The sequence below is a fragment of the Anticarsia gemmatalis genome, chromosome 21 (genome assembly GCF_050436995.1).
Source record: "Anticarsia gemmatalis isolate Benzon Research Colony breed Stoneville strain chromosome 21, ilAntGemm2 primary, whole genome shotgun sequence".
Taxonomy (NCBI): domain Eukaryota; kingdom Metazoa; phylum Arthropoda; class Insecta; order Lepidoptera; family Erebidae; genus Anticarsia; species Anticarsia gemmatalis.
Genome location: NC_134765.1, coordinates 3,903,739 through 3,925,883, shown reverse-complemented (window position 1 = coordinate 3,925,883; position 22,145 = coordinate 3,903,739). Strand labels below are relative to the sequence as shown.

Below are 22,145 nucleotides of genomic sequence, written 5' to 3'. Positions count from 1 at the left end.
TGGAGCAAGCGACTTAACTAAAAGTCCCATAGACGTAACCGAAGGACAGTCGTAAAGGGAAATTGGATTTTTTCCAGCGCCCTCTGGTGGGTGGATTTAATTATTGTTTTATTGCGTGTCGGGGCGCTATGGTAATGTTGATGGAGAATTGTGGATCAACACGCTTTACACAACTTAGAGAGGTCATTTCTTGAAAGGTTTTGTGAATGATTTAGCTTTACCTATTTCGTTAATTTGATATAAAACGTTATAGTAGTTAATGACAATGTAGTACAACTTTTTTATTATTTGAATCTGGGATGCGACTCTTGTTTAGCTCCAAGTTATAATTTCAGGTGGCACTTTTAGTTAAAAATATTGTTTGTTATCTTAATACGCGGTAAAATCCCACTAATACTTTAAATGCGATAATTTGTGAAGATAAATAGGATACGATACTTATAACCCGAACAATCTATTCACGCGGACGAACACTGTTCATGTCAACATCATAATCATTAGCGACCACAAGTCACATACAGAAATAATCTCCTATATCGCAGGTATATGTCTACGTATAAATTTTAACCATAGGCATACATATGTGTTACAAACTTAAAGCTGCACTTAAAGCACTAAGCTCACACAATGACCTTGATAATTAGCAACAATAGCACCGCATCTAAACACCGTGACTCACACGTGAACTTTGACTCATCATTATATGAGTATGTTCATGCGTGAGTACGATCTTTATAACTGTACATTGAACACAGACAAATCTTGTTACGATGTTTGTTGGTTGGTAATTAATTTGTGTAGAAATTTGTCCTTTCAGTACTTTGTTCGTTCGTTCGTCGGATAGTTAGTGGTCAACCTAGTGTCAAAGTTATTCAAGCCGCCCGAGAGGCCTTTGACATGGCTAAACGACTGTTATTTTATTACCTAGACAACAGCCGGGACCGCTTTTTTACGTGCCCTCCGAAGCACGGAGACGCTTGTTCTAATACCACTATGCGGTCACCCATCTACGGACTGACCGCGCCAATGGTTGCTTAACTCACAGATCGTTTACCTAACGGTGAGCGTAACTGGCTATGGGCGCCTCGTCTTCCAAAAAAGTGTCATAGGTAACAAGTAGAAACCATTATTATAATTAGTAGTAACATCCTTTTAAATAAGTACAATATTCTATAATAGCATACAAATATAGGGATAGAAACTTAGTATCGTATGCAAGTTGTGTCTGCTGACGGTACCACGTGTTTAATACGCGAATGAACTCTGACTCAAATAGTATCAGTTTGAGTTCCCAGTGCGCTTGCATTCACATCCCGACCTTACTAGCGGTGTAAAGGAGAAGCTCTCTGAGATAATCTATACAAATCGCGCATAATTTTTTATTGATGAGTGTAGAGGTAAATTAGTTAATTTTAGAAGTAATTTTTATTATTTTGTCATGTAAAGTCTAATGCTAGAATGACGGTTATTCAAAATGCTATCTCTAATTCTATTTCGTCGACGAAATCGTTCGTATCTGAATACATGATTACCTAATCCTTTTGGGCAATCTAACTACGGTATTTTGGTATATGGTCAAAATAAGCGATCATTTACTAAGCTTCTTATTCTTTTTTGAGATTTTTCTTAAAGTTCTCCAAAAAAAAACTAGAGTATAGAGGTACCACTCAATAAGAACCACTTCGCTAAGACAAATGAAGCAAGAAGTAAACAAAAATAATATATTATTTAAGAGGAACTCATTGTATTTGCTATGATCAAGTCTAGTCCTTAACAAAGTCCCATGAATCAGCCGTTGGTACGGGTCTGTATGAATAAATGTCGTAACCCCTAACGCCATTACTTCAATTCAACCGCCAAGATGCTATCTACCGTCGGATTATTATATTATTAGACCTTTACTTTGTACATACATACATATTATCACGCCTGGTTCCCATAGGGTATGCAGGAACCACGGAACATCACTTATGTATATTGGTATTGTTTATGTCAGTTGACAACTCGAATACGTCAATTTGATAACCAGTACGCATATGCTGCTTTTACGTAAAGTATTAAGCACCAATATTCATGGAATCATACAGTGTACTTACTGCATAAGGGCTAAGTAAGAATGGTCAACCCCGGTTCAATCTCTACAATTTTTATGTAACGATAACATTAAGGCAAGTTTTCGTCCGTGGTGATTCCGTTGTGGCGCCTGAGCTGGTCTTGGAGAAGTAGAAAAATCAATAAATTTATCCTTATTAACGCCTTAGGGTCTAACACTTCCCTCGTTCGAAACGATGATAAAATATTTAAGAAAGTAAGAAGTACAGCCTTTACGCGAAATTGTGATTAAGAACTTTATATTAATAATTATAATAACATATTCAATTAAATAATTTTAATGTACGCCAATTTGGTGTTAAAACTATAACAATAGGCCGGGTGTTCAGCGGCGCCATGGGCCAAGTCACATTAAACCTTTATTGATATACACTGAACAAATTTTGAAATATATGCAATTAATTTTAATCAATACTTAGTGTAATAAAAACAAAACGACATTTTAAACGTTTTAAAATTGCTCATGTTGTAATTACTTATAATTTGATATTAATTTTTCTATTAAAGATAGCTGGTTCAGCGCAGATGGTGTTTGGATAATGGCTGGGTACACCTAGTATGCCTTAGGGTTAATGGATAGTATATAACTACGCATAAAAGCCAAGTAAATGGTTAAGACATATCTGGCTAAGCTTAAGTTGAATCCCACATAGAGCCCACAAATCGTACTTGTCAGTCTGCTTGAGTAAAGTTTAATTACTTAGTTTAGGTGTTAAGTTGCTGGTTTACCTGAAAAAGTAGTCTCATCAGTTCCGAGTCTTCAACTATATCTATGCAAAATATTAAAAATATCGGGTATCATATCAATAAAGTCGGAGTAAATTTTAAGTACAGTATGCAAACGTTGATTAAAGTGAGGGCCATTGGTGGAAAATACTTTAAAGAAAAAAGTAAGTGAAGCGTTTTGCAAATTAATCAAAATAAAACAAAAAAATTTAAACGCTCAATTTAACAGTAATACAGACATAAGTTACGTGCAATATTTCCAAGTAAATGTGACGGAATAAGTTATAGTTATGCAAATATACGGCCTTGGCGGGGGCTCTGATTAAAACTGCACGTCATAATGGCACTGACGCTCCGTTGAACTTTAGTTAGCTTTACTTATGATGTATTGGGAGGCTTTTTATGATTGGGAAAAGGGATGAAAATTTGCTATCCAGAAGACAAATTATAACTTAACATACAAAATTACCAGTAGACTCAAAACCACCTACTGTCTAAAGATCATTAAAAAAATGTTTCTTGAGCCCAATTTTTTCTGACAGTATTTTACTTAAAATTCAGGAAATGTCGTAGAAATCACTATAACCAATAATTACGACTATACTGTATAGAAAATTAAACTAAGGAACTAACTGAATTTGTGCTAAAAATATTAGAAATTGGAAATTATTTTAAACGTTACGGTTTCCCTTAATCCGTTTACTATCTAGAAAACGTATTATCAAACGTGATTGTTTCGAGTAATAAACAATAATGATATCAATGCAAAGTACAATTTACAAGAGGGGTTAAGACATTTAGCATAGAACGGAAATGAACAGGAAACGGGAAGAATACTTGTTTCTGTTAATAACTTACGACAGATTAACATAAACGCTTAAGATATTAAGCTCGAATGAAGTTTTTCATCGCAACATCAATGAACAAAGGTATTGTCAGTATATCTGTAATTGCTTTACTGTAGGGTAACTAAGTACTAAAGGCACTCTACTTCAAGAATGTTTAGGGTATAGGTATGTTCTTTGGGGCTTCTTTCTTTAATTTGAATGACATTACGGCAGATTCCAGAGTGAACAAATGATGTATCGCCAGAATAGGAAGTTAACAATCTACCGTTTAAACTTGCGACCTCACTAAGTTTAGGGTTCAAATCGGCGGTCAGCAAAAATCAGTGTACACTAAATCATTAAAACTACACCCTATACTTCCCTAAACGCTCAGGAAACTTTATTTTACATTGTAAGTACATTAAGAAAACCATTAATTTTTAATCTTACTCTAAACTGCGATTATCTCGTCTAGCTTTGATACAATGTTTTTATAAAAGAAATTTGTAGCACACGACAAAGTATCGTGTAATATCGACACGTACGTTACAAATAAGTTCAATAAAGCAACCCGGCACAGTTCGCGAGCGAATTTGTCACATTTTTATTAATATTATGTTGTTTATATCGACATATTGCTTTTGTAAAGGGAGCACTAGATTAAGTAATGATGGAAACTGAATTTTATAGTAATAAGGTCATTTTTTTAATAGTGTTTTTCGAAATATAAACTCGCAGCTGCTACAAGCATGAAAAAACAACTTTCTGAAAATATTATATTGTTACTATTAAGTATTAAAAATATGAATAATATGAAGTTCTTTCTATAGTTACTTAAGAAAAAACAAAAATAAGAATTTTTCTATAAAAATAAGTAATCGACATTTCTCTTATATATTTTTAGCACAAACTGGAATAATATTATCAAATGAACGTGTAAACCACAAGCAAAACCTTATTCTAACATACACCCACGGATTCAAAGCATTCTCGATAAGGCATACCCCTCAATAAATAATTTGGCAGCATTACCATATGTCGATTTATCTCGCGAAGGGGCTACAATTATTATTTATAACCTCTGCCGACCCCTCACACTACATATGTTAACTAAAGCCAAGAAGATGCAAGATTTTAACATAGAATAAGAAAATAAGGTAGACTCGACGATTAGTTTACTTTTGATGGTGAACAAATAGATGGTAATAAGACGTAGCTTCAAGACGTAGAGGAAATTAAGATTTATGAATTCTGCTAGTATTTAGAAAATTATGTAAAGCAAATTAAAATTAAACAAAATAAAGTTAAAAGTAAAATTATGAGCCGTGATAGCCGAGTGGTATAAGTTGACACCAGTAGTCGCAGGTTCGAACCCGAGGCAACACACCAATGACTTTTCGAAGTTATGTGTGTATTAGAAATAATTATCACATGCTCCAACGGTGAAGGGAAACATCGTGAGGAAACCTTGCATGCCTTAAAAATTAGTTTAAAACATTTATTGAGGGCATGCAAAGTCCCCAACCCGCACTTGGCCAGCGTGGTGGACTCAAGGCCTAACCCCTCCCTCATTACGGGAGGAGACCCTTGCCCAGCAGTGGGACATTAATGGGTTAAATTTATTTTATTTTTTAAAGTTAAATGAAAAATTTAATTAAAGCTTTAAAAAATAGAAACATAGAATGGCGCTCTCAACATTATGCAAAATAAAATAAACTCAGCAGAACTTTTGTAAAATCTTTTGTCATTAGGATTCGATAGATCAATTTAAAAAACCTTGAAAATGTTTATTATACCATCTAAAACAAACTAATAATACTATAAACCCAATTTTTGTTAAACGTTTTATATTGTAAACCAAAATCAGCAACTAAGGCTCGCCGCATCTGTACGATTGTCGTGTACTCTTTGATCGCAGGGTACCGGCGAAGATTTCCAACAGCCCGTCTATAAGCGCAGTCAGGGCCACGCTTTGATTATCCAAGTTTGATGTCTTCACTCCAATTCCTAGTTTGTATTAGCATTTTCCAATTTGTGTATTTGAATAACAGATTGAGGGCTTATTTTGGTTGTTATTTGATTATTACGAGGTTATTTTTGGTGGTTGATCTTGAGGAGATTGACAACTGATTTTATAAGAAATATAAATTATATATTTGGAACGTGTTAGCTTACTGTTGCAGGGCAAAAAAAAATGCCAACGGCACATCGTGAGTTAAAAATATGGATAAGTATGTAATGAGAACTCTACACTGGAACTTTACGTTCAAAAAAACAATTGTTGTTTGGACTAAATGCGTACATAGTAATACATATTACTTAGGTACACATTTTCTTAAGTTAAAGATGACAGTTATATTCATTAAAATTAGTGTATCTAAAAACTAATCAACTCAAACGCTAAACACCAGTCCAAATTAGTAAAATTAATTTCATAACCAAGAAAGGTGTGAATAAAGGGGGCTGCACACTCAAGACAAATCGCTTGCGATTACGACTGACATGCGACACGACAGCGACAACCGACCTATTAATAAGCCGTATCAACGATGAAAGTTAATTAAAATCAAACATTTTGCTTATCGCGCCCCCGAGGGGTGAAAACGCCACTTTTATTTGTCTGATTAATGCCGTTTGTGTTTAACGAGGTTTGCTGATGAATTTGATGTTTTGTTTAATCGTGTGTGTATGATTTGAATAAAGTAATTTGTGAGAATGGAAATTGTAGACGAAGAATTTATTTAGATAAGCCATTTAGCGTAAGGTTGAAACATATATAAATCGTACATTAGATTTATATCATCTTATAGCATCTAGTTTTTATTTATTTACTTTTTCGCTAAATAAACGGGGAGACGTATTATTAATATGTTATTTGGAAAAATTGCGAGAAATGAGCTTAAGTAAAGAACTGCACTACATGTTCAACGTGGATCTTAACGATACTTATGGAGCAATTGTTTAAAATATTGCCAAAATATGGCACTTCTACTAATGACAGCTGCCTTTAAACACTAGAAATCCGGCAAATAAAATTGAAAATTTTGAGTAATAATTTAAAAAGTCCTTCTACTTCTAATCAAAGAGAAACCGATGACAGGTTACACGCTATAAATCTCACAAAATAAAACCAAATTAGTCAATAGCCTTCACTATTTTTTGCTCTCTAAACAACAGTAGCATCTTTCATCCCGAAAAGAGGGGTTGCCAGTCAAAAGGAGATTTTTGACATCAATTTATTAGGGCTTGCGACACTTAATCAAAGTATCACTGGATACAAGACGTTGTAGACGACATGAATATTTATAAGTGAATTAGACTCGGTCGCTGCGACAAGTCGCATGATTGGTGACGGTGTAGACGGCCTTATGTTGACGGGAGCTTTGAGCTTCGGGCTGTTTACTTTTTTATTTGTATTGTCCGTTTGACCACACGTGTTTTGGCATTATTTTGTAACCGTTTTGGAGATACAAGGATGTATTTTTAAAACTTATTTTAGAAAAGCTTATTGACTTAAGCTTTCTTTAGTTAGTGTAATTTGCGGTAATTGTTGTCTACTCTGTTTTTTTCTGACAATGGTTTACTATATTTTGTCTCTTTTTGTATAAATATAACTTAAATGATTTATGATATAAAACAAGTAAAAACCAAATTGGAAAATAAGCCCAGTTATTTTAACATTTAATGTTTACAGGTTAGAAAAAAAATAAAGGCTGCATCGATTTAAAAATCAAAGCACAAACCCAATACAATTTCTATTACAAAACTAATCGCCTAAACTGTTTCAAAACAAAACCGAAAAACCAATTTGAAAATTCAATCGTAAAATTCTAAACAGCACGCGTTCTATTTGAAAAAGGCGCGCAAAACAAATAATACAAAATATGAATTGTCCGGTGTCCAAATCCCGGTTTAATGTGACGTTGGTCATCTGAGCCCGGATCATGTCACTAATCCCTCAACTAATAGCCCGGGGGTAGCCCTGACTTTCGTTTAGAACATCACATAACAACACAACGAAAAATATATCTTATTTCACTAAAAATAGAGTTTAAATTCAACCGTGTTAAAAGTTGTTTAGCAAAACAATCTTTAGGGGTGTGCAAAGTTCTGTCGTCGGAATGTGAAAGCATTTCTGTGTAAGATTATGATATTAGGGAATGTCGTAAGTAGTGGTGGACATTATATTTTATAGTTCTGTACGATTTATTAAAAAATCTCCCTCAATTTTGAGTTTGAGTTAGTGACGGTAATAGTTTTTTTGTAATAGCTGGGTTTAGGTTTATAAATTGATTAATTTTTTTCCCTCATAAATTACTAAAACTTTGCCAAAAAAAACCGTAACGTCAATTTAGAAAATTTCTTATTACCAGTGGATTTTATTTTTTAGATATACCTCCCTGACTGTTGTTTTTTAGATAGACTTCTAAAAAAATACAACATTTTGTGTTATTTAATTTATTCAAAACTATCCATTGCAATTCCAAAAACATCTTGTCGCCTAAAAACAACACGACATTTAAAAATCGAACAGAATTAAAAATAAAAAGAACAAAACGTCATAGATTAAAAAAGCACAAAGCATTTACGCGCCATTTGCATAAACACCCTTCAAGTAGGTTGAACGGAAAATACCTTTACCATAAATATACTTATCCAGATTCTTTCCACTTCCATTCAGAAGAATAAAGTCCTTGGATTTTTTTTAATAAGACCTAATAAATTATTGCTGTCGACTAATTGGATCTTTTTAAAGATTTTTTTGTTCAAAGAATTTATGCAAAACACTTGGTGAGGACAAATTAAAAGTACTGAAGGAAAAAAAGTATAAATTAATGCACCCGGTACGCATCTGTTTTAATTATGTGACGAATGGTTATATTGTGTGGATACGACTTTGATATTTGCATAGGTACTATTGTTTACTTGCCTATTTTTATGTTCTATTTGGTTTGATAAGAATTATGATGGTATTTTAAATATTGGTTATTTGGGCGGGGCATCAAAATTGATTATTGGCAGTAATGCGTATTTTCTGGCTAAAGTGTGTAAATGTGAAACATTTACACAAACAATTTTGGAGCCACTATTTTATAAATTAAGTACATTGAAATCCTTCTTACTGAAATTCGTTGTTTATTAAAAATTGCATTTTACATTATTACAGTTCATAATCGTGCAAATTATTGAAAAGTAACATACTAGCAATTTTAACAAAAAAAAGCCGAAGCATGCGTATGTGCCTTCTATAAGCCTAAAGTAAAAAGTCATATCCTCACTAATCTAACACAACATCGTCTTACAATTAAAATGGAGTCGGAGCGGAGGGTCAAACGGTGTTATAATCGACGCTATAAATCTAAACCCCCACTAATTGGAGCAAACCATCGATATTATGCTAATACTTATATTTACAAGCAACGCTGCGTGTAAAACTTGTATTTATTTCACGCCTAACATAACCAGTTATGGTATCTTTTTAAAAATTTTAAAAATGAGCTATACAGAACTGTATATCTTATTGTGCTATTTTCACAACTTTCCTCTATCATATTGATAGAGTCTATGAATCTAAGTAAAACATTATATCTACCTATGTCTTATTTGTTAGAGCTATTGATTTAGTGTCTATTGAAGTTAATATTATTCTCGTATTGACTTATCAGTGTGAAGAAAAAAATCTCTTTTAAATCTATTAGATATTTATGATACGTTCGAACAGAAACCGCTTAGTTTTATTTAAGCTAAGAATCTAGAAAAATCAATCGAGTAAAATCTTCATTGCTAACTTCAGAGCAATCATAAAGCTACAAACTTCACACTAAACAGCCAGAATCTTTCAAGCCTTACAAAAGAAAGTACCAAACAACAGTGAATTCATCACGCTAAAACAAAAATGTCGTATTTAGTCACACTCTGAACAACATCAAATAATATTTAGCTCTCACAACACAATGCAAGGAATGAAAGTGAAAAATACGTTTGAAATGACAAAGAAGTTCCTCCTTTCGTATGCAAATGGCCGGCAGAGGGGTCTAGAGGTATTTTCAAAACCTTTTCACAGCTTTTTTGATTTAAAAATAGGATTTTTTGAAGTCGATCAATGCTTTGAATAGTTTTGTTCGAGTAGGGTTTTGGGTATTGTTACGTGTATTATATGGTTTATTACTATTTATTATAACTTGAGCTCCGATTTTTTTGGATCTATGCAGATGATTTATTTTATTAAGTTCATAATAAGAGACATTCTCACTCGTTCGGGAAAAAGATGTCATGTTATTAATACGACTAAAAATTACATTTATATTATGAAAAGCAAACCAGTTTGCACATATATCTTACAAGTCTTGTACCATCGATTTAGTTTCTAATTACGTTTGTAAACGATTTTAGGTTAAGCTTAAGATTAACCAAAAGATACCAAATGCTATCAATCAAGGTAAAATGATTCCACAAATAGTTCAGTTATAAATTTTCAAAATGAAAAAGCAGCAAAAGTAAGAGACTTTATAAATACAGAGGTTATCCATCTAAACCTGGCGCGCGAAATATCTCATATCTCCATCTCTTTCCCTCAACCCTTATCTACATCTTGCGTCTCCCTCTAACGACGAACACGTGACCGGCGTACTAGTCGCTTGAAGTTTTCCCTTTATGGCAATTTCCCATGAAAAATCACCAGGTTGGATACAAATGGCGTACCGAATTAGTTCCTAGCCAGTCATCTTGTGAAATTGTTTTTATAACTAGTGAACTATTGAAGAAACTATACGGTATGAGAAAACACTGTTTAGTTAATAAATACTTAAAGCTACAATAGTTAAACATTTTAATTCTTAAACTGATTGAAGACCCAAACATATTTCCTATTTTCAGCAAAAACGTCAAGCGGGCGGAGTCGCGAATCGCACAGATAACTTATATAATTAAATGATTAGCACATCTAATCAGTATTAATAAAGCAAAAACCAAGACAAGTAAATAGTTAATAGACCTAGACAACATTAAAGGCTTAAAAAACTCAAAACTATTTGTGTTTTCCGTTTAAAATATCATATATTATATTATTTAGCTAATAAAGTCCATCTCTATGTTTATAACCTACATCTTAGAAAGCCACTCACTCAACTAGAAAGTACAAAACCCAGTACAATCAACTAGAAGCTCAATAAATAACATTATTTACAACACCATATATCGTTCAAACAAACAGTCATAACAGCATGCAAATACAAATTGATTAAAACAATAACAATAAAGCAAGGAATCGAATAAGGCATCGACGCGAGATGAATCGAATCGATTCGATCTTTAACGATTATTGTTCCCTACTAGGTATACAGTAATTACTTCTTACTATTGTCTTTCCGATTTATCGATGGTCGGTAAACGATTTATAAATTGTTTTAATTGACGATTGGATTAATGATGGATTTTTGTGGAGATGAAAAACGGGTTCATGGTAAGATAAATAGACAAAAATCTTATCTCAATCAAACCCTTATAACGTAGCAGCTCTAAATAAAATATTCGAGGAATATTCAAAGATTATAAAATTCTAATAGTTATTGCAACTATTCATAAATCGATTAGAAAATGTTACTCAAACCTGAATAGTAAAGCTACGTATAAACTTGAAATATTTATTGCTCATAATTAGTAATGATATCTTCTGTAAGCGTTTCAATTTTTTTCTTTTTAAATAAATAGTATCATTCTAACCTTAAACCCACATTTTCGCACATCTTTCACATTTATAGAAAGATTACGCATGATTTTTCAATGTTCACTCCGCGTGGGAGTCACACCCGCGCTATAAGGTAGGGTCGTGTTGTTCACTTTAACCACTAAACCACGTAATTCATATTTTAACAAAAAATAACCCATTACTGCTCCACTCCTGAGCAAAGCTCCCGAAATGAGACGAATGAAAATGAGTGCGAACCACCCGGCTACCATTGCTCTCTATTGGTGAAATATTACTACAACTGCTTCGATATCTTACAAATCTTCTTTACAATATTAATTAGTATTTACTACAGACTCATTTAGTAGCAAACAAAAACTACTATAAACCGTATTAAGGACACAACCTGCTCTTAATAAGTAATGAGAAAAAATGAGTTTAAAATCAGATAGCGTGCTAATATGGCGACGAAGAGTAGATATGGCTATCAAATACTACCGCACGTCGTTAATAATATACTGTTTTATCTTTGAGTAGGTTATGCCCGCGGTTTATGTTTGTATGGAAATACTGGAATCAGTGAGTTATTATTAGTAGTTTTTTTTAGGATAAATACGTAATTATTATTGACAGTTCCCATGGAGTTGGTAGAAAATGACCAAAGTTTTGGTTTTGATATATGAAATAAAAATATCTAAAGAATAAAATCTCATCATCTCAGCGATAGACTCAAAAGTATGCAATTGTTGGAAACAAAGAACAGTGCAACTTGTAAATATAATATGTGGGATATTGAAAAATCTTTCTGCATCTGGGAAGCAAACCTAGGATGGGTAGAGATGTGACGACTCACTTAACAATTAGGACACATTCCGCAAATGGACTATAACTCTATCATTCTTTTTTGTCCTTACCCACACCGCACAAGCGCAATGGTCTTACCCCCGTTTATCTATTCAATAGCGTTTTTTTTGTATGAGTTTAATAGAATAGATAAACTACCGCTAAATGTACCTCAGAAACCGGGGTTTAAAGCCTTTATCCTCCTTCAATCCAGGAGGCGACTTTTGCCCAACTGTGAAACAGAAAAGGGCTAAACATATCTGCTATATTTGTTTCTCAAATTCCTTGTACAACATAATTAAAAGTAAACAAACGTCCACTGTCCGGCAAGTTCGTTGTCCGTCCACCAGACGGCGACACCGGCTTCGGATCTAATTTGTCCGGGATTAGCCGGAGTGGCGCTTTTTCATTATTTCCTCTAGTGTCTTAAGCCGCGGCTTACAACGCTACGTGAATACTAAACAAGTTCATCTTTATTTACTGAAGGCTTTTGATTTTTTACTTAGCTTTTTATTTTGACTTTTTATGTTGAGGTGTGGTCTTAATTATGAAGTAAAGAATAAGTTCTTGTATTGTTTGCTCAATAAATAGCTGTAAAATTAAATGGAAGATAATCTTTGCTACCCGAGCACTAAATGTCATTTCACTAATTGCGACCCGATGTTTTTTACCTCATAAAACTTTCTGCCCCTGGCGCAGTCGGTAGTGTATCTTGCAGCCGATTATAAGGTCTGGTTCGAATCTTGGGTCAATCAAAGTGCTGTTAGACTTTTCTAATTAAATTGTAATTCTCGCTGTAACATGCTTGATAAATATGAAAAGGTTCGCCACCCAATACTACTACTACTATTACATACATACGAGTACATAATATTTATCAACCCTGTTATACCCAAAGACGTATACTCACATAATCTACTAAATAATATATAATTTGTCATTAAACGTACAACCTGCATTAAATTGCTTAAAGCAAATTAATACAAAGATCATAAAACGTATCACAATCATCTTCAATAAAGAAAGTCAAATCAATCTGCAATAACATCAATTCCTTACAAAGTAGTTGAAAATAGATCATTTTATTTGATAGAGCACTCTAAATGGAGACTCAAAGCTCAGTGTTGACTGTAGAGTATCAATGTTTGAGTGTGGGTCTTACTCGGTGAGAGAGCGAGCTCAAAATTACATGTTACCCACGTAATTGTGATTGGGTTTTGCTTCGTTTTACCATTTTTTAGAGTTCTGTAAACTGTGAAGTTTATGTTTGTGAACGGTATTATAATATAATTTTGATAATAAAGGTTATTTTTCTTTAAAATGCGTGTAGTTTTTTCGTATAATTAAAAGTGTAAGGGAATTTAATGTATACAAATAAATATGTTCTTCATCAGTAAGCGAAGTTTGAAAAAACGGCAAATTCAAGCTTAATCGCTAAAGTAAATAAAAGCATAGGTAGCAAAGTTACGATGTCTGAAATGTTTAATCGTTTAGTAACGATAATAAGTACAATATTACTTTGAACGACTCTTTTATATTTGGTTCTTTACGTTTCAGGTATTTAAACTATTGTTTTACGGCAATGTAATGAAAATAACAGCAATCTAACATAGTTGTATAATAACTACAACTACAATATTGAGTATTGATCTCGCCATTACATCTCAAAGCTTCAAAGCTATCTTTGTATGACATCAGAAATAACCAGCCTACATACGGAACCGTTCTCTTTAAAACATTTCAGCTTGCACAGTTATTGTTTACCTGACTTTTTTCACATCTAAACCCTTTGTTTCGTGAGAACACTCGATCGGAAATTACCATTTTTAGATATTGGATTATCAGCATCCACAGAATTTGAGCTTATTTTAGCTCGGCAGAATCGATTCGGCTTGTATCGAATAATCGATTCGGAATATCGAATAACACGGTTAGGGCGGTATCGTGCAATGTTCGACATGATTTTATTTGAATATTTTTGATTTTGGAACACTTACCGACTGTTGACTGATGCCGCGTTTGAGACGCCATCTACCGATGGTTTTCTGTAACAATAAGAGATGACATTTTATGACAGTATTTAACAGGTAGTACTGATTTATTTTCTTGATACTTTTTTGTTATTTTCGATTTCATCATAAACATTTCAACACACACACGTTGCGTTTTTAAGGACAACGTTGAAAGTAGAGATATAAGTTTTCCAATAGGAATCGAATCAGCTTGACTAGAACACTTGCTTAAAAATCTTAATCTCATTTTCATTGCGGACTTATATCATATTAAATACACTTTTCTTAATAGTCTACAATTCTTATAATTCTAAGGTCTTTTTACATAAGCTAGTTTATCATTATAGTTCATACTTACATCCAATAAGGATCTGGCAGACTGCTAGCAGCACCATAATGAGTGCCTAAGTAAGGGCTACAGTAGTTTACCATAGGGACTGCGTACATTTTTATATTGCACTTTTATTTTGACTATTGTTAAATGTCTAATGGTCTATAAGATTTGTCATTGCTCCATCTGTTACGGAAAAATAATTAGTATTGTTTTTCTCTTATAAATGTAAAGTTTGGTGTTTATTTGATGTACCGGTTACAATAGCAAAATATTTACTATGTTATAATCTTGAATGATGATGTTAGTTACTACAGTGGGTTACTTTTTGTCTTTGGACTGTACTAGAATACTTAAATACCTAAAATACTTTATCTTTACTGTTTTTCTAATGTAAAAAAATGTGATTTTGCAAATGAAAATATCATCATGTTACGCCATGAACGTACTTAAGACATGCCTACACTACTTAACTCATAGAAAAGAAAGGTGATAGTCAAACTCGGACAGGTCTCACACAACAAATAAAAAACAAAGTGAAATGATGTTGACAAGTACAGGCACTTGTTCCCTTGTACACTTGTACGATGTACCGGTCAGCTATTACATGCGATTACAAAACTCTCCTTATGTAAATAGGCGTAATAGTCAACAAAGTTAAACGGACGACTCCGCTTTGACGACAAAAACCTTCGCATTCCACGTCTTTTGAAAAACACCGCGACCGTCACTAAATACACTCTAGTTGACAGAAAGCCGACGGGTCCCGATCTTAACCGAATCGAATCGAACAATAGTTCCACTTAGCGGCCCACAGATGTCGTTATCGCCCGCTGCGCCCGCGCAACGCGACACGCAGAGAGTAGAAATTAGTATTCGTACTAACAGTTACGTTTAAAAAAACATTGTGTTTATTTTTTGCGATTATTTTATTTTTAAATGTGTATTTTTTATAAAAATAATTTTGATGTTCCGCTGTGTATATTTTGATTTGAGTTTTTATTGATATAAATGGAAACTTCTGGTGGGAGAGTCACGTTATTTGGACCAAAAATACAATAAAGTTTTTATTAACCTGCGTGGGATATGATAAAATGTGGAGTTGACGGAATTTGCGTAAATGATAAAAAAATGTGTCTAATTTGTTTAACACTTGTGAATATTACGTGAATTTATTTCGATACGGCAAGTTAAACGATAGTATGACTGTAAATACTTTTAAATATGTACAACAAAAGTGTAAACAAATAAAAAATCTACTTCTATCCGTATAACTGTTTTTAAACTAGTAAGTGTTTTTTCTTTCTTTTAAAAATGGACAACACCCGCACTAAAAAATGATTTAGTGTCACGGAAAGATCTACAAGCATACAAGGACACAAACTACAGCCATACCCGAAACAAACATTTTTGGATCGAACAATAATTGACACGTGTCGGAATCGAACTCCCGACCTCCTGTCGCAATGATACGTGGCGACTACCTTAACCACTGCGTGAGGCAGTCAAAAGCATTACAAAATAATATACATAAGTCATGTTAATATACTGAAAAGTCCGATATAACTGATGGCATTCCAATAAACTTTTACAGAGTGGTACAAAAACGCGCCTTGGCGGTCGGTAGGACAAATACAGAGGACTGATGACCAATCAATTAAGTATTTATGTACTATCTGCTAATTGCCTTATACGACAATCACCTGAACATATGGGTGGTCCGACGTTTAGAATTACTAACTGAGCAATTTATTACAATGTTGGGACAATAATTATTGCCAGTAAAGAAGTAATACGTTTGATTCTGGATTAAAGTGAAAATTAATGTTTGGAAAATAACAGGTTTAATGATTTTGGTTTGTAGAGATACATAAATACGCAAATAAATGAAATCACGCCTTTTTCTCATGGGGGTGGGCAGAGATTAAAGAACTTGGTACGATCCTTACGAACTTCCTTTGCCTCATTCACATCCATATATCTAGAGAAGATTTCGTTATTAAAATTTAACTTTATCATTAGAGTCCATTCAGTACTTTACGAGAACATTATAAGTATAGAATATTTCATCAAATAGTATAAAATCAAAATAAAATACTCAAAGATCCATGAAATCAGTAGCAGCCAATATCATACAAACTGCTAACACAAATTCAAAACTAAATCAAATTCAAAAACCAAAATTACATCTATACAGACACAAAACTGCATCAAAAACGGTCCTGCAAATTAGAAGACGGGTCCAATCACACAGTGTGTTTGGTGATACTTGATAGAGTAGCCGCAGGGGTCAGGGAGAGTAAAAAATAAAGCTCTCACAACTAGGAAACGAATGAGGCTTTTTTATTTAACCTATTTAACTTGATTATTTACGCGTCACTAACTGTTTGACTGTAGTTTGTATGAGAGTTAATATTTTGATACTTTGATAATATTTAATAGATCAGTGGTAGCTGAGTAGTTGTTTAACGCATTTTTTGAGGGCATGCAAAGTCCTCGCACTTGGTCAGCGTGGTAGAGTCACAGCCTAACCTCTCCCTCGTTTGGAAGAAGACCCTTGCCCAGAAGTGGGACATAAGTTAAAAAAATATGTTGAATTGCTATATTTGAAATTTAACAATGTCTATTGATTATTTCAGGATAAAACACAAAAAAATAGATAGGTGCTAGTAGTTTTCTTACTTAGCAGAGCAGCATTGCTTTAGTCCTTAACAATTGCATAACTACAGGAGTTTTGCAATCAATCATTACTATACTACTTACAAAAATAAAAACATTATACAACGGTACATAACACTTCAAAATAAAAAATATCATCGTTCAATCGATCAAAACTATTCGATCCACAAATTGATCAATCACACTCACAAATCGATGTCGGTAATCGGATCGATTTACTTTTACACGATTCGATTCCGGCGGTTCCCGATTGTTTCCGAATCCCGGCGACATCAAACGATCGCGAGCCGATCATTCGTCATGGAAATCGCTAGACTGCATCGAAATGTTTTTGTTAGATCTATCTACCTATACTAATCTATACTAATATTATATTATTTTATATTATAAAGCTGAAGAGTTTGTTTGTTTGTTTGAACGCGCTAATCTCAGGAACTACTGATCCGATTTGAAAAATTCTCTCAGTGTTAGATAGTCCATTTATCGAGGAAGGCCATAGGCTATATATCATCACGCTACGACCAATAGGAGCAGAGTAGCAATAAAAAATGTTACAAAAACGGGGGAAACTTTGACCAATACTATCTTACGGGTCAGCTAGTTTAAAATACGATTTTAGTAGACAAATTGGTTTTGATGTGTTAGCTAATAATTTTATGGAGGATGTTAAGGTTTTTTTGTCTACGCACGTGTTAGCATGGTAATAAGATTTGTTTAATGTAAAGACCATTTTAAATATAATTTTAAAAGTAACAGGCAAATACGTAACTCTCTGCCTTTTTAAAATCCTTACCGCTTACTTCTCATAAATTTTAGCATTTAAGATTTTAGAAACAGTTTCATAGTAACCGCTTTAAAACAGTTGAAAAGCATATTTAATTGTGAACGCTTAGCAAATGTTGGAAAAACTATTAAAACTAATCTTTTCCACGTAATGTAACCACATTGCAAAAAACTACTTGCGAGCAAAAAAAATTAGACAATACGAATTAATTCTTAAATTAATTGCTAAGTCACCTTCAAACATGGTCATTATGATTAACGTAAATCTACCTAATTAATTTATACCACCTGACATACGTATGCATAAGTTTGAAAAAAAATATTTACTCATTCAACAAGTCAATACAAATGTCTTCATTAACTTAATGTCGAACTTCATAAAAACAGCGAGGACTCCCACATCGACAGTTTCCGAGAAAACTTCCCGAAAACGACAAATTCCACCGCAAATCGAATAAGGAGATGACAATCGAAACGTTGCGAATAACCAATCGGTCACCGATACATCACTTTACATTTACAATAAAAAAAAACTAACCAGAAAAACGATTCGAATTTAAAAATAATTTAAAACCCAAACGCACGTACTAACAACATTAAACGAAAAAAAAAGTTTTTTTTTGCAAGAAGTTTACGAAGAAAGTTTTCGAATTTGGAACGCATAGGCCTGCGTTCGCCGCGACGCGTCACGTGCTAGTGCGGTGACATGCACCCCGGGACCGGGAAAATTCGCGAATCCCCCTTTGCATCGTAACACGCCCCCAATGTGTGTATCCCCCTAATCGAATAACAATCGTAATCGGGACCGCTATTAATGAATCATTAATTCGTGTTGAGGAATGTTGGGACGACTTTTGACTTGCGGTTTCCAAGTTTGTTTGCAATTTGAACACGTGGTAGAAGGAATTAATTGGGATATGAATAATGAAATACAAATTAGGTTACTGGGGTGTTTTTTTTAAGAAACAAAAACAATATAGAATACAACCATGCAATGCACCACCGTTGTGAGTTTTTAATTATCTTTATGAAACTTTAGGCTTTATATTGATTCTCCACTTAGTATTCCTTCATTATTTTTACTTATTAAACTTTATTGGTCATAAACACTGGTATCGCTATTCGCATTACAATTTTCTCAATATAGTTAGCAGGCATTAAAAGGCAAAAAAATATCTCAATTTTCCCAAACGGCACCATTCAATAAATCCCAACAAAAACACCATAACCGAAAAAAGAAAGTGAACTAAATCAAACTAGATCGGTCGAATTTTTTCCAAAATCTTTCACTATTCCATACACACAGTCACTAACTCGCGTTTACACAAAACATATTGGCTAAACAAAAAGAATTCACCGCACAAACCGGGAATAATTTTCCGATATGGCAATAATATGACACAACACTAGATGAATAATAAATATTAGTGTTGGGACAGACGCGCGCGTAACATCAATTATTTACACGCAAATTATGTAAGTAACGTGTAGTTGTGGGTTACGAATAAGAAAAGAAGAAGAAATTTCTTGTCTTGTCGAGGAGAGTGAAATGTTATTGAAGTTTTCATGAAATTGTTCGTAAGTAAGTAGAGTGACGTAGTTGAGTCGAGAAAAGCAGTTTAGTGTTTCAGTACAGCACTAGTAAGTTCTACTGGGTTTTTTTTACCAACCGAACTTCTAACATTAGAAAAAATACATTAAAAACAAATAACATCTGTTGCTGTTAAACTTATGTATAACTTATAACGTATGTATATTAATAATCTGTAATTTAAATGACTATTCTTAACATTTAGAATTTTATACTAAAGCCGTCAACTCACTTTTCAACCCGAGAATATAACCTTGATCTAAATCACCCACAGTCATACATTTACGAACATTATAAGCATTTTCACTTATAAATTGATGTTTATCGTAAAAGTAACTACTGTAAATTGTTTAATCATTTTGTTTCACTAAACAAAAACAAACATCAATTCAAAAAACCTTATAAAGCTACATTGTCCAGCTAATCATATAAAAAGCCGGCTTATATGCAAATTGATATGGCTGTCGATGAAATGTAGAGTTTTAGCCATTAAGTAATACATTATCTGAGCAAACATCTCTCAGGCCGGGGGCGAGGAGTGATTGCCATCGGAAATACACTCATATGAGATGATTATAGTGTTCATTTTTAAATACACGGCGCTTATGACCTTTTTCATCATTTTGTCCAGTAATAGATCAAACACTTAATACTTAGTACAAATAAAAACTATTATTATTTGTATAAAAAATCGCCTTTATATTTTTGTATAAATCATTATAGTTAGCTAAGTAAATATTTTAAAATAATGAAATTAAGTTATAAATTAATTCTAAAATAAAAGAAGTTTATTAATATTTTAATAGGATGTATGTTTTTTTAATATTAAATTTTAATGATAAATATTTACCGCCTTTAATTTGGATAGCAGTGATAGCCGAGTGGTTTAAGTTGGCACCTCCCACGCAAGTGGTCGCAGGTTCGAATCCGAGGCAACACACCAATGACTTTTCGAAGTTATGTGTGTATTAGAAATAATTATCACTTGCTCTAACGGTGAAGGAAAACATCGTGAGGAAACCTTGCATGCCTAAAAATTTGTTTAATACATTTATTGAGGGCATGCAAAGTCCCCAACCCGCACTTGGCCAGCGTGGTGGACTCAAGGCCTAACCCCTCCCCCTCGTTCGGGAGGAGACCCTTGCCCTGCAGTGGGACAGATATGGGTTATTAAAAAAAAAAAAAAAAAAAAAAAAAAAATTTACCGCCTTTAATTTGGATGACTCGACGTTTCGGCGCAGATTCCTGTGATCAGGCAGACATTTAGAGTGAAACATGTCTATTCTTTGGGTTGAGACCGAAAAACTCAAAATTAGGTAAAATTGTTTAATAAAAATCTTAAACACAGCTAATTTTAATGCTTCCTTTTATAAGGTGATACCTCATAACAAAGATCCAAGCTCATTGGTTCACCACAACGTAATGCGTGCGTCCAGCGATGTTAGATAGCGAAAGGATAGTCGGTTCGATTACTGGAAACTGAAGTAACTTGTAAGAGAGATTTAATATTGATCCCGTTTATTAATAAACCATTTAGATTTTACTTTGAGTATGTTATAAATTATATTTGCAGGTTCTACTTTTAATGCTCGATTTACGAATTCGTTGCAGAAATAATGATTTTTTTGGAAGTTGAGACATACTTTTCAATTACTATTATTTGGCATGATTTTGTGATTATACCTTGAGTATTTTTTTATTTTATCGTTTCAATAAAATAAAAACTAAAATGAACTTACACATATGATATTGAATTATTTATAAGTCATAAATATAGGTTACATAGGTACTATAAGAGGTTTCTAAGGATCGTTTCAAATGGCTCTCTTCTTCTATGTTTGGTCTCTGCCTACTCTCTTATAAGAGTGCGTGAAATTATGTATCTATCGGTTTTATTTTAACAAAAAATCATAAAATTCCATGTTAGAAAATCTAAAAGTTTCTTCCAAAACCTTCCACAATAGCATCATTCATTTGTAAAATTCTTCATACACTAGCAATCACTCTCAGTATTCACAAGTCAGGGGTAACGCAACAGTAATATCTGCGGGACTTTACTGCCGCCCCGGGAACTCGTAAAGTAAGGGCACTAATCAGGATTTACTGGCACGACGAGACGAATGCACGGGGAGAGAAAATGTTGACGATATATGAAGTTTGAGGAAACCTTCTAACGTGCCCTTTTTAAATAAATCTCTATTTTCTTCAGTCGGTACTTTCGAGTATAGAGAACTTTGCATTTAAAATATGCCTAATAATTAGGGCTAAATTTAATAAAATTAAATACTGCCAGGGCGTTGATCAGGATTTGTTGATACGTACCATTTATTCGTTTAATTTATTTATTTACTTTTAATTTCTGTGATTGTAGTCTTTAATATTTTGCAAACTAATACAAAGGGCCAATATTTGTATTACCGTATTATAATTCTAACAAAGAAATATGTGTTTAGACCAATAAAAATAGTTTTTAAATTCTTTTGTTTTACGGGTTTGACCATATAGGCCAAGTAGGTAGTGTTTATCCTGATGTACTATTTAGCAGTAACAAGCA

General features: G+C 33.3%; 1 protein-coding gene across 6 annotated transcripts in view; it reads right to left on the bottom strand.

Annotated features, from left to right (window-relative positions):
- Window positions 1–22,145, bottom strand: part of trh (PAS domain-containing protein trachealess) — a 187,385-nt gene that overhangs the window by 108,792 nt on the left and 56,448 nt on the right. For all 6 annotated transcript variants that reach the window (XM_076128321.1, XM_076128322.1, XM_076128325.1 and 3 more), the window contains exon 4: window positions 14,193–14,240. In XM_076128321.1, coding sequence (XP_075984436.1) covers window positions 14,193–14,240 — 48 coding nt within the window. The remainder of the gene's footprint in view (window positions 1–14,192; window positions 14,241–22,145) is intronic.